General features: G+C 40.5%; 1 protein-coding gene across 1 annotated transcript; it reads right to left on the bottom strand.

Annotated features, from left to right (window-relative positions):
- Positions 1-6101: 6101 nt before the first annotated feature.
- On the bottom strand, positions 6102-10520 carry LOC133018742 (gastrula zinc finger protein XlCGF57.1-like). The gene is made up of 2 exons (XM_061085174.1): positions 10069-10520; positions 6102-8718 (listed from the first exon to the last, which is right to left on the bottom strand). Exons 1-2 carry the CDS (start codon positions 10352-10354, stop codon positions 7013-7015), a joined length of 1992 nt encoding a protein of 663 aa, XP_060941157.1. The 5' UTR covers positions 10355-10520; the 3' UTR covers positions 6102-7012.
- Positions 10521-14120: the final 3600 nt, after the last annotated feature.

Raw genomic sequence — 14120 nt, forward strand, 5'->3', positions numbered from 1 at the left:
GTTTTGTGGACTCAAACACTTCACAGACCCCTCCATCAGCAAAGTGGTGTGTGGATAATGAGTGAATTTTCTTTTTTGGGTGAACTATCCCTTTAACAAGAAAGGTTTTCAGTGTTGTGTAAGGGAAATGCAACATGTGACCACAATATGATCATGTTTATTTCCCCTTTGTTTGATCATGATTGAATCTCATACAATGTAACCTTGACCATGCTGTATCCTGTACTACTGAATGAATCTTGGCCTGATTGCTTTAACTAGGCATTGTAGTTTCATCTGATCAGAAGATCCCAACCTTTGACTTTGTAACAACCCCAACCAGAGTGTGAGGACTGAGCCAAATGTATAAAGACAAAGAACTGTTTCCCATCTGTGTTCATAATACAAACTAACCTTTGTGGTATGCACCATGCTCGAGCATTAAAGTGTGACAAATACTGTAAGAGAATTGTGTCTCTCTCTCCTCGTTGTTAAGGTGGGATTGTAGAAGTTGCCACGACAATAGTCTATCTTACCAGAGAGTGAGTCAGACTCTAACTCCCCACAGTAAAAAAATCTAACTTGTCTTTTGTTGGTCGTGAAAGATGAAAATGTGAGGAGTAAATGAGATCAGAAGATAACGGTGGTTTGAATATTGTGGTGAAATTTACTACATACAGGGACTCAGCTTTAGCTTCCAACCAAACCTTCAGTGACATTAGACAGGAAATACTAGAAAGCAGAGGAGACATGAATGGTGAGAACAGAGGTGAAGAGAGGAGGAAAGCGGTGGAAAAATAATGGAGAGGAAAAAGAGAGGGAGACAGGAAGAGTGAGCTAATGTGTCCTGCAGACATAAGAACATCTGGTTTGTTACTCTGCGTTTCTCAGACAGACAAAAAGAGGTAATGACAGAAAATATATTGTTGTGGTTGATACAAAATGACAGACACAACACAAATATAGCACGTTTGTTCGGCTAAAAGAGAAACTGTGATGAATTGGTCTGAAAGTAATTTAAATATTTGAAGGTTAGAAGATGTTTAATTAAGCCCCAGTCACACAATATGGAAAATCCCTTTGTTTGCCAAGTCTGTCCGCTGCCAAAATCTTAGGATGCTATGAGAAATAGAACGACAGATTTAGCTAATTCTGGAGAGTTGAAAAGGAGTTTCCTGCAGATTCCTTCCATAAAAAACACGTACAGTCCTTGTTCCCAAGTGCTTACTGAGCAGAAATCCTTACTATTTGTACTCTAACCGCAGAGTCACAGGGCTGAGGGTTTCAAAGTGACTCACATCCTCCATTATGTCACTCCTTCGCTCTCCTACTGTTCTTCCTGTAACTCTTCGTTGGATCAATATACAGGAAGCAGATTCATGAGAGTGTGCTTGTAGTCTGGTGCAGACAATGAGCAAATTTGCAGTTTTAAATGAAATCTCTTCTTTTTAATGGCTCTGCTGAGCAGTCCAGACTGAAGTGTTGAAATCTGACCCGTCTGGACAAAGACAGGAAACAAGGGCAGAGAGAAGGGTCCATAGGCAGAGTATTGAACCATAGATCTTGTAGTTATGTGGTATGGGCCTCAACTACCAGACGCCTACTTCAAGTAGAACTAATTTATTCCTAACGCAAATAAAATCCCCATCAAAGATTATCTCCTGTAAACTGCTGATTTTGTATGGAAAATTTAGAACAATAACCTAATCAAAAACACTTTATAAATACAGACCACTTACCATTTAATCAGTCTGCCGAAGTTTATTAATGAACAATGTATGACACAAATCTTCTTTAAAGTTGCTAAGGCATCAGACAAATAAAATGACAGGTCTCAAACACAGAATAAAACCTGTATTTATGGCCCAAGCCACATCGCACCAGCCCCTCCATTAGTCTGGACAGTTGACACAAGGCAGGTTGGCTACATGGATAAATGCTGGTGACTCCAGAATGTGACATCCCTACATTTGGAATGAGGTCCAAAAATCTTTAAGGTTGTGCTCATTTATTTCATTAAGGGAATGCTCGAATCTTATCTCATGTACAACTGACTTCTCCTGCAGTGATTGTAACTGTTAGTTGACTTAACCATAGTATTTTATTGAATCGTCAAAAATGATTATTTATGACCTTTTCCCTTGTATTACTGTATATATATATATATATATATATATATGCATATTTATTTCATTCTTTTTTTTTTTTTATTTCAATGTATTGACTCTTCATTGTACCCTCTGCACCATTGTAAATGAGGCTCTTTTACAATGTGTTTTCCGAGGCTTAAATAAATAATCAATCAATCCGCAGCCTCAGCAGAAGTGTGTTGAGTCTTTAACTGTTCAGTGTTGGTGAGTCTGTGTCACTGTGTGAGCTATCGGACAGCCCCAGTTTTCAGTTTTTTTCCCCCAAGGTATCTTTCTGGATAGATTGTGAAACTAAGACCTGTCACCTGTTAGAAACCTTTACACTAGTGGGCGAAGTCTGTAGAGGCTCTCACTCAGATATTTACGTTCACACATACAGCACCTCTGGAGAAAATCCAGTTCAGAGTTCATTGCAAGGGTGAAAGCAGCCTGGATTTTACATTTGATCCTGTATGCATTTTTGATCAGCACATAACAACACTAAGAAGGCCTTTTTTCAAACATTAAGCATAAAAGTCAATGTTTTCTGTCTATAGCAGATAGTGGGACTTTGCTACAGGCCACATATTAAAGGTTTTTAAATGCTTCAGAAAGCAGAAAGAATTAACTAATTCCAGAAAAAGGAAATAGTACAAATGTTTGCTTGTATTCCCTGGCTCCATCAGAATACAGGGCTCCTGTGTGTCTGTTAAAAAGATGTCAGCAGGCTGCAGGGCCTTTGCCTTTTCCTTTCCTGCCCTTGTCCTCATGAACAATCTCCCTGCTGACCCCCACTGTCTGACTCTGTGGAAGCTTAATCCCTAAAACTCATCTTTCAGTAAGTGGCTGGATCATTTCAGGCCTGGTATCAGTTATCATTCTCCCACGGCTCTGTCTCAGTGAATCCATTAAACCTATTACATACAGTATAGTCCATGTTGTTTCTCATAACATGATCACTGTAAACCCTCTTAAAACGACTCAATCTCTGTTAACCTTTCTGGCCAGGCTCTGTGTGTGTGTGTGTGTGTGCTGTCAGTGCTTTGGTTCCAGATGTTTTGAATCTGTCCCAGCCTCCTCCTCTCGCCCTCTGTGATTTTGTTTCCTCCTACTAGATGTGTCCTCTTTGCAAATTTTCATTATGCACCCAAACAAAATCAAGCCTAAAACGTTGACTTAAAGGAGTCACTCTCAAATTATTCGATTTTTTCCCACTGACTCAAAATGATAGAAAACACTTCATCATATGTGACACTTTACATTAAACTAAAACATGTAATAAAGCTGGGAATTTAATATGTAATTGAAATACATATAGCTACCACTTTAGGCTCAGTTCTTTTTGTATGTCTGATCTGTTCCCTGGGAATCTTTTCAAAATGCATTCAGGCTTGCAGCCGTCATTGAATCCTGAAGGGACATCTCTCTGTGAGGAAGAAAACTGGAAGTCCTCTGTTGGGTTCAGTGGATTTTGTGTATGTTATGAGATGTGGATGTTGCAGGATTTGGTAACTTATGGTTCAATTTACAGTTATGTCAGGTTTTCTGTGTTTAGAGTGGTGTGTTTGAATAGTGTGTTGTTCAAGTGGTGGAAACAACAGAGATCCAATCAGCTCCTGGCTTTAACTCTGCATTTAATGACAGAGAGAGTTTTACATTCATCCTGCATTGTAAGTCTCAGAAAGCAAGAAAATTAGGTTATTTTATGATACATTCTACATGGTCTTTATTTGTACAAAGTTTCAATGAACCAAAATGGTACATGATTGGTCACAGGACTCGTAGTATTTGAGTTATATGAATTAAAAATACTTCTGCTGTCTGCAGTAAGAATACAGACAGTACTGCATTAATAACACAAATGCTTAAAACTGTAATGCTTCTTTAACAATAAATAAAAAAGTGGACCTTACACAAATCATAAAGAGGATTGAATGGTTTCAAACCCTGCAGTGTTGTGAGGTCTGTGAGCTAGAAAAGGTCAGGGGGAAAAGAAGAGGGAAAGAAAGAGGGCAGACCAGAAATTCAACAACGTTACTAATTTAGAACCTTGTCACTAAAAAACTAAAAAAACTAATTTAGGCACAACTGACATCTGCATCACTCCACTAACATTTAATTACTGTAAAAATCCAATGTCAACTTTATTAGCAGACGCACAACTACACACATTTAGAGCACTGGCCGACTAACCCGCCTCTGTGACTGCAAACACACCCATTCATTCAAATCAAAGACATATTGGCCAAAGTGTCTTGTTTAAAAGCACTTAACCAAAGTTTTTCTAAGTCCTGCTCTTCATTCGATACTCGTGCACGCCAGGAGAGAGGAGGATGATACTTTTATAGACAAGTTGAAGTAAGTGGAGACAGGACAAACAAAGGAGTTCTTTAACCAGCAGATGTGTCTTGGTCTAGTGGAAGATTATTTTCATTTAAACCATTGTTTCACATTGGCTCATGTTGTGCAACAAGAAACAAGGAAGGCAACAAAGTTCTGCAGTTAAAGTATTTATTCTACAAAGTAAACTAGCCTTAAAGCTGAACGTGGTAACCAGTTCTGTGGGTGGGTGCATAGAAGTAAGAGTCACGCAAATGCCAAGCTGGGATGTACATGTGGAGGTAGACCCGGTGAAGGAGAGAGAGCCAGAGCCCAGTCTGCAGACCTCTGACATATTGGTCAGCCCAGGTGTGCCACATCCCTGCTGACCACTAAGGTCTGACTCCGCCTACAGGAGCCTGAAACACAAACACAAGCACAACCCCACAGCAGACAGCTCCAGGGTTGTCACACCATTTTAAATTCAGCGTTTAAAATAAGTCACAGAATGGCATCAGCGGTATATGAGCTGGAGCCATTCAACTGATCTGGTTAGAGGTGGGTACACCTGACATAAACATTTGATTAGGATAGACTATATGTCCCAAAAGTGATTGACAGGTTGTTTGATTGATGACTTGATGACAATTGACTCTGTTTCTGTGTCTTTAGACTGATGGAGGGCGCCGGAGTGCCAGAAGAACATCCACACAGACATGGAGGGACCTTGAAAACTCCACACAGAAAGACCCAAGCCAAACCAGGATTTGAACCAAGAACCTTCTTGTTCTGTCGGTGTGTGTGTGTGTGTGTGTGTGTGTGTGTGTGTGTGTGTGTGTGTGTGTGTGTGTGTGTGTGTGTGTGTGTGTGTGTGTGTGTGTGTGTATGTATGTGTGTGTATGTGTGTGTGTTTTCCGTCTCTGTCCTTCTTCACTAAAACTGAAAATCACATGTATTAAGTTATTAAACAGTGATGACAGATCATGACTCAAGATCGTTCCGTCACTTTAACCCTGATGTCCTGACTGTGCGCTTCACGTTATGTCTTGTGTTGTGTGAAGCAGGGGAATGTGTGCACACGGTGTTTAAACATTTGTCTCTGTTCATATGGTTTATTTCAGTTTCAGCAAAGAGTCCTCACAATAGAAAAGAAATCTTAAATTGTTGCCAAATCCACAAATGTTGCATCGTTTATGATAAGATTTCTCATCGGTTCACATACCCTTATTTATCTTGATGCTGCCTGCATCTCTTTCACGTTAAAAGTCCTCCTCTGTCCTCACTTTGTTGGAAAGTTTTGCCTCAAGTTGCTGTGAAAGATGCAGATGTTTTTAATCTCAACTGAGCTGCCATCTTGTGGAGCACATCTGGTATTACAAAAGATATTAGATTGGGCAACACAATATATAGCACAGCTTATTTCCAGCTTTTTAACAACTGTTGTAACTTCCCTCAATATATCAACTGAAAACAACTGTGTATTACAGCGATATGATTAATCAACAATAGAAAACATTAATAGCCTTGAATTCATGTGATTTGTCAGTGAAAATTTGTATTTTTTAACATCTGTGATTTATTATGCATAATACAATTTCACATTTAATTTTTCATTTTCTTCTGCTATTTACAGATATTTTTATTTAAATGTGTGTATAGCAAAACATTCACATCAAACGCACACATTAAAAAAAATTGTTGTATAAAACAGTTCAATATATATATATACACAAAATAAAGCTAATTTCTCACCATCACATCTGAATGTGTTGTTTCACAGTTTAGACCTTTCACTTGCGAAACGTATTTTGATTTCTTGTGCATTCCCTTTAATCTAAAAAGCTCTCAGCAGCATCTCCATAGATCCCTATACAAAAACAAGCAGTCTAGACTATTCAGTCTGACATTAGAATTAGAAATATTAGAATATCCTTGATGAATAAACACAATAAAATTGACTGTTAATAAAACTTGGTCTTGAATAAATTTGAAACATTTGGCCCAGAATATATTTAACCAGGTCAGTAAAGTGAGGTGTTGTGATTTAGATGAACTTTTAGGTTTCTATTGTATGAGGTTAGTGGGTGTGTGTGTGTCTCTCTTAAACTCTGGAGTGAATAGTAGAGTAGAGTGTTGGTGTCCATAGAGAAAAAGTAAAGTGAGCTCAGGTCAGTGAGTGTGGAGGACGACACTCAGACTCTGACACGATACAAACCAACCGCTGCTTCTGTTCTGATCCTGAAACAGCATCGCTAATAATTTATCATTAGTCAGAAACCCTGGAATCACACTTGTGACGCTTCAAGTCGACATTTACAGCCTCGTTCACATCAACGAGTTCACCTCTCGCATGTGTGGGTGAGTGAGTGAGTGGGGGCGGGGCCTGTTCGTGTGTGTGCAATGCTTCTTTCCAAAAACTGTTGAACTGATAAAAACAGGTGAAGGAGAGACTCTTAATTCTCTATTTACAACAGTGAACTATGAATATGTATAACATGAATAGCTGCTAATCAATCCTAATAAATCTTTTGTTACAAACAATGCAACTGAATCCCTGCTCTCCTCTATGAATCCTCATATAATAGTTAAATTGGACTTTCGGCTAAATCATTTACCACACTCAGAGCAACCAATGGTTTCTGTCCTGTATGAATCCTCATATGACTCTTTAAACTGGACTGAAGGCTAAATGTTTTACCACACGTAGAGCAACTAAATGGTTTCTGTCCTGTATGAATCCTCATATGACTCTTTAAACTGGACTGAAGGCTAAATGTTTTAGCACACTCAGAGCAACTAAATGGTTTCTCTCCTGTATGAATCCCCATATGTACATTCAGCTGGTTCTTAAGTCTAAATCTTTCTGCACATTGAGTGCAACTAAAGGGTTTCTCTCCTGTATGAATCCTCATATGTACATTCAGCTGGTTCTTACGTCTGAATCTTTCTGCACACTCATTGCAACCAAATGGTTTCTCTCCAGTATGAGCTGCCATGTGTGAATTTAACTCAGATTTCTGTTTAAATGCTTTATCACACTGAGAGCAACAAAAGGGGTTCTCTCCTGTATGTACTCTCATGTGTGTCTTTAAAACGGTCGTACGGGTAAATCTTTTACCACACTCGGAGCAACTAAATGGTTTGTCTCCTGTATGAATCATCATATGTTCATTCAGCTGTTGGTTATATCTAAATGTTTTACCACATTCAGAACAACTATATGGTTTTTCTCTTGTGTGACTCATCATATGTAACTTTAAAGAATTTTCATGGTAACATCTATAACCACACTTGGAGCAACTAAGTGGTTTCTCTAAAGTATGAGTCTTCATATGTGCAGTTAGCTGGTGCTTTAGTCTAGATCTATAACCACACTCAGAACAACTAAATGGTTTCTCTCCTGTATGAATTGTCAAGTGTACCGCCAGCACTTCCTTTCGTCTAAAACTTTTGTCACACTCAGAGCAACTAAATGATTTCTCTTCTGTATGAATTGGCATATGTAGAGTTAGCTGGGACTTTTCAATAAATCTTTTACCACACTCAGCGCAACTAAATGGTTTCTCTCCTGTATGAATTGGCATATGTCTCTTCAGCGTGAACTTCAGTCTAAAAGTTTTGCCACACTCAGTGCAACTAAATGGTTTCTCTCCTGTATGAATTGTCATATGTTGAGTTAGCTGGGACTTTAATTTAAATCTGTAACCACACTCAGAGCAACTAAATGGTTTGTTATCAGTTTTACATCTCGTATCACTTAAAGGCTGTTTGTCGTTTTTTATATTCAAACCAGACTGAAGCTCCCTGGTCTCCATCCCATCATCTTCACTATCTTCGGTCCCAGAAGAGTCTTCAGTCTTGTCCTCAGGACCTGGTTGTAAATATCCCTCAGGCTCTCTGGTCTCCAACCAATCATCTTCACTGTCTTCAGTCTCAGAAGAGTCTTCAGTCTTGTCCTCAGGACCTGGTTGTAAATATCCATCAGGACCTGAGCTCCTGGCTGGTTCTGGTTTTCCACAGTCCGCTCTGTTCTCCTCATTTTGACTCTGATGAAGCTGTGACGACTGAGGTTTCTCTTCGTCTTCTTCACTCTTCACAGCGAAAGGAGTCAATGTGAACTTGATATCAGCCTCCTCCAGGTGTTGAAGCTGCACTCCCTCCTGGTTGGACCAAGGTTCCTCCTGTTCCTCTTTAATGTGGGGGGGCTCTGGGTCCTCTTGGTCTGCGAGAGGGCTCCACTGCTGCTGCTCAGGAGGAACCTCTTCTTTACTCAGCACCGGTTGCAGGAAGTCTGCATGAAGAGTAGAGAGGTTTGGTTTTATTTGGTCTCAAATAGTGTCACAGTACAAAACATGTTGATACAGATACTTTATTGATACTTTTACAAAAAAAGGGAGTGGCTCTATCTGAGCAGCACCAGACTTCTGTAGTTTGATACTATGATATGCAGGTTGTGATGCTACAGTTGTGTGCAGGTTAATCCTGGGTTGAAAGATGACAGAACTACAGTGTCATGGTCATTATTTCATGATCAATACATTTGTTTATCTGTTGAGTGTTTTTTTGTTTGCATTTATGCATATAGGTGTTTTTTGACAATTGATAAGTAGCCTTCATTTAGTGGTATTATGTTTTTATGATGTACTGGTATTGGCACTGTAGGTTTTCCTGCATCGTGTGAAAGAAAAGTGTTGAACCCACAGGAAATATGAGATTCTTATTTAAACCTGGGGAACACTGGCTGTGGAACAGCTTGCTTATGTTAACTGAGTAGAGCGGTCACCCTGGCTGCTCTTCTAGAGATTCATGCTCTCGCCCACTTTTTTCACATTCTAAGCAGTTTAGTAGAATATACAAACAAAATCTTTAAGCACAGCTTCAATGTTACTATGTCAAATATGACATTGAGCACAACTGCTAAATGAAAACTGAAAACACAGCTTTCAGACATTACTCCCGCTTCAAGCAGACAAATAGGTCAATGTTCAGTCGGTGGACAATCCATGAATACAGTTTTCACTGAGTTTATTTACTCACATTAATAAATGAAAATATTTAATTTCTGCTACAACTTTTACTTCTGTTTAAATAGTTTTTTCTATTTGTCGCTGCCTTTTATTAAGTCACATCTGAGGCCTTGCATTCATTCATTGTCTCTGTAACTTTTGTTCTATCTTGTTTCATTGTACTTTTTATTTTCTATTCTCTGAACTGCAAAACGTTTTTTAATTTGACCTGACTGTTTATATTTGTGTCTCTTACACTTTGTCTTAATGGTTTTAAAGATCTTAGTCAAATTCAGATCAACTTCTTGAAGCTGTTAGTGACGAGTTGCTCTTCTCACATTAAATACATTTCAGAGCCACAACTGTTTGTGTCTTTCGAAGAAAAGCAAGCTCCACTAGCTCAGCTACCAGAGAGCAGCTTAGCTCCACTAGCTCAGCTACCAGAGAGCAGCTTAGCTCCACTAGCTCAGCTAGCAGAGAGCAGCTTAGCTCCACTAGCTCAGCTAGCAGAGAGCAGCTTAGCTCCACTAGCTCAGCTAGCAGAGAGCAGCTTAGCTCCACTAGCTCAGCTACCAGAGAGCAGCTTAGCTCCACTAGCTCAGCTAGCTTTCCGGCTCCAGGGAGCAGGGACTAACCTGCTCTGTGCAGCCTTGTTTCGGGCTTCATCACGGCATCGAGCAGCCTCCTCTGGCGGCAGATCTCCCGCTCGGACCGCTCCAGTCTGTCTTCGTACTCTTCCACGGTTTCCTCGAACACAGCGGTGATCTCCTCCGCTGCCGCCGTCAGCCGCTCGGTGAGCATCGCTCTCAGCTCCGGGACTGGAGACGTTTCTTCCTCTTTCTCCAGCTGCAGCAGAAAGTCTTCAGCGGCAGCGCTGATCCGCTCATGTACCGACACCCGCAGCAGCTGCACGGCGGACATGTTCCTCCTTTCTGTGAACTTTGAGTCTCGAACGAGCAGCAACAACCCGGGCTGAGCCACGAGGCCAATGCGGAAGTGCAAACGCTGTGGTCTAGTGGTGGACGGATCGATCCAAGTATCGATAATATCGATACCAACGTTGGTCTTGATATTGATCAACACCAGTGTAATAAGATCGAGACTCTAGTTTCACTCTCTCTCCTGTCTGCACTGCTCCAGCTGTCTGTGTGAGTTCCGCTGCTTTCAAGAGCCGCTCCAGTCACAGCGCGGAGCACGCCTACTTTGCCCCTCCTCCCCCCCCCCCCCCCCCCCAGAAACGGAGAGAGGAGGTGAGAACCCCCCCACCCCCTGTCCCCGACAGACCCCCACCCCCGACCCAGGGGCAGAGGCCTTTCAGTCTGCCAGAGAATATCCATATGGATTTTAGTGGTGAAAGTATTATTTTAGACATCTTCGGCTAATATACATTTTCAAAGTGTAAGTGGTCATTTGTTACTGTAGCCAACTCAAAAAGTATAAATGATGCTCAGACCTTGACATAAAACATTTATCCCATTGGTACGTGTTATTTAAATGAATTACATCATACTGGAATTGAAACAAATATACTGAATGATTGTGAAGGACCTGCAACATCTTTCTGTGGTGGAAGATGACGGCTTTAGGAATGTTGTGAGGACACTTGACCCACTGTACGAAATTCTTTGATGGAGGGGAAACTACCAGCTCTTTATGAAGACTGCTGCTCTAAGGTCAGAAAGGGATTGAGTGGTGTGGACAATGTTGTGCTCTCAACTGACATGTGGACATCAAGAGCCACAGAGGCATACTCTTTGTGATATATATATATTTTACATTTAAATCAATTTACATACATACATGAACCTTCCCCCACACTGAACATATGGCAGTATATAAAATAACAATAAATAATACAAATATCACTTGAAAATAAATAAATGGATAAGATATAATTAAAACATAAATTCAAGGACAATAATTACAATGAAAATACTGATTTTGTTTATATAAATAAATGAATGAAAATAATGTATGTAGAATAAAATACAGTCACAAACATGGAGTAGAGTACAGCACACATTCCTCACAACAGATTAGTCACTTCACATTTCCAATGTCTCTTCAATGTCACAATTTTTTACATATTCCAAAACTATCTCCCAGATGTTGTAAATTTAGAACCTTTCTTCCCAACAATACATTTTCGTTTCTCAAGAGCCAACCTTGATGTTAAGTTTTTCAACCAGTGGCCTAGAGAGGGGCAACGAACATTCCTCCAACACAGAGCGATTGAGCACAGTCATGTCAGGACCGGAGGATCTGTAAATTTCCATAACAGGACAGTTAGATTCAGTAAATTTCCATGACACAAACGTCATTAGAGTGTTGTCCTCATAGAGATATAGTAGTTTAACTATGCCCTTGATTAACCATGCTTTAAACCCCATGTCATTGGGAACACTGGGAAATCTCCCAGATATTTATTCACTTCATGCCAGACAACAATGGTGATTTTCACAAAGGGTTTAACTGTGTTTTTTCTTAATTTCTTAAGGGGAGGAGAGTATACAAATCTATCGGGCCTCAAACCCTTTGAACACAACATTTCATTCGTAACCAGGTCTGAGCTTCCTCTTTAGAAACCCAAAATATTGCAGCCCTCAATTGTACAGACCAGTAGTACCACTGTATATTTGGTAGTTGTAACCCTCCCCTATCATAAGGCAAATATAAAAGAGAGAGTCTAAGTCTTGGCGCCCTGTTGTTCCAAATAAAGTTTGAAAGGAGCTCACTTCAGGAAAAAATGAAGGTGGAGAAGCAAATGGGATTGATTGAAAAATGTATAGACATTTAGGCAATATATTCATTTAAATTACAGTTATTCTTCCCAGTTTAGACAGACGCAATGTTGTCCATCTTTGGACCTCTTCTGACAGGTTAGCTAACATGGGCTCATAATTAGTTGCACTAAGGGTGTTGAGCTTTGCTGTTATTCTTATACCCAGATATTTAAAACCGTCTACAGCGTTTACAAATGGGTAGGATACCAATGGTTTTCTTCTCTCTTGTTCATTTAGAAACATCAACTTTAAGTGGGATGTTATTGATTTAACAAGATCTGATAAAAACACAATGGTTTCCTCATACACTGATATATGATGTTCCAGATCTCCTGTCTTAATACCACAAATTGAAGGGTGTTATCTTATTAAGAAGATGTACTGCAGCAAGCAAGGGGCACATAAGGGGCTTTTGCACTTGGATGTACCTGCGTGTCTCTGAAAACGCAGAACCATGTGCCGGCGCTCCAAATACAAGCGACAGCTATTTTGGAGAACTTCTACCTCTCTGTTAATCTAAATGAAAAATATCAGCCCTAATGAGAAAAGTAAACATCGTAATAAAAGGATTGTGTATGTGTGTGTGTGTGTGTGTGTGTGTGTGTGTGTGTGTGTGTGTGTATGTGTGTGTGAGAGTGTACCTGTCCATCTATCACCCCAATAAAGCTTTTTCCATCCTCTGCACTGAAGGATGAAGTAAGATGTACACTGGATGTATCCTAGACAACACATTTTATTTTGTTATTACACCTTCCCAATCTGACACTATTAAGTGAAAAACTGACTTACATTGATTTACAATAGATTTTTCAAATCTTATTGTTATATTTCATATTTTTGACAGTTTGGACTCTGCTCAGGTGGAAATTTACGTTTAGACTTCGTAAACAGTTATCTTGCACACTAGTCTTTTGTGAATGATCAAGAGTCACTGTTGTCTCTTTCCTGAGGCTACATTCACACTCATTCATCTTCTTTTTTAAACGTATTTGTGTGGTCATTAATGTAAATCTCAGTTCTAGCTGCATATCAGAAACAACTTCCGTCCATATCAACTTTGCACATCACATGACGATCAATGCACACTGGTCGCGTGTATGTGGGGGTCATGTCGTGTTCTTTGATCCCAAATATGAGAAGAGCCGGCAGGTGGGCTACAGACCTGTTGGCTCTGTAGGCAAACTGCAGTGGGTCGAGGAGGTGGGTGGTGATGGCCTCGAGGTGGGTCAGCACGAGGCGCTCAAAGGTCTTAATTACTACAGAGGTCAGGGCGACTGGTCTGTATTCAATAAGGCTTGTGATCCACTGCTTATTGGGAACAGGGATGATGGTGCATGTTTTGAAGCAGGCAGGTACCACGCATTCAGCCAGTGAGGTTTTGAAGAGGTCTGTGAACACTGGAGACAGCTGGTCCGCACAGTACCTTAGTGTGGAGGGGGAGACAGCGTCTGGATCAGCTGCCTTGCCGGGGTTCAGTCTCTTCAGTAGTTTGTTGGCATCTCTCTCCTGAATGGAGATAGGTGTGATGGGGGGGAGGGGGCAGTCTGGGACCATTTTGTTTAGAGGGGGGTAGTATCATTGTCATGGCTTGGAAGAAGAGGTGTGATAGCTGTGGAGGGGGGTTGGGAATGTTGGGTAGGGTTAGGACTGGTCCATTGTCAGTGTAACTGCAGTAGAAGTCATTCAGGTCGTTTGAAAGAACAAGGTCTTCCACAGACTGGGGGGATTTGGTTTAGCAGCCGGTGATCACCCGAAGGCCTTTCCAGACTGACGAGGAGTCGTTGGCTGCAAATTGTTGTTCCAGCTGCTTTGAATACTGTCGTTTGGCCTCTTTAATCTCCTTGCCAAACGATGTAAACTCCCGCCATGCTAAAGAAGTAAAATCACTTTCACGTTGCTGCACC

This window comes from Limanda limanda, chromosome 13 (genome assembly GCF_963576545.1).
Source record: "Limanda limanda chromosome 13, fLimLim1.1, whole genome shotgun sequence".
In the NCBI taxonomy this organism is placed as follows: Eukaryota; Metazoa; Chordata; class Actinopteri; order Pleuronectiformes; family Pleuronectidae; genus Limanda; species Limanda limanda.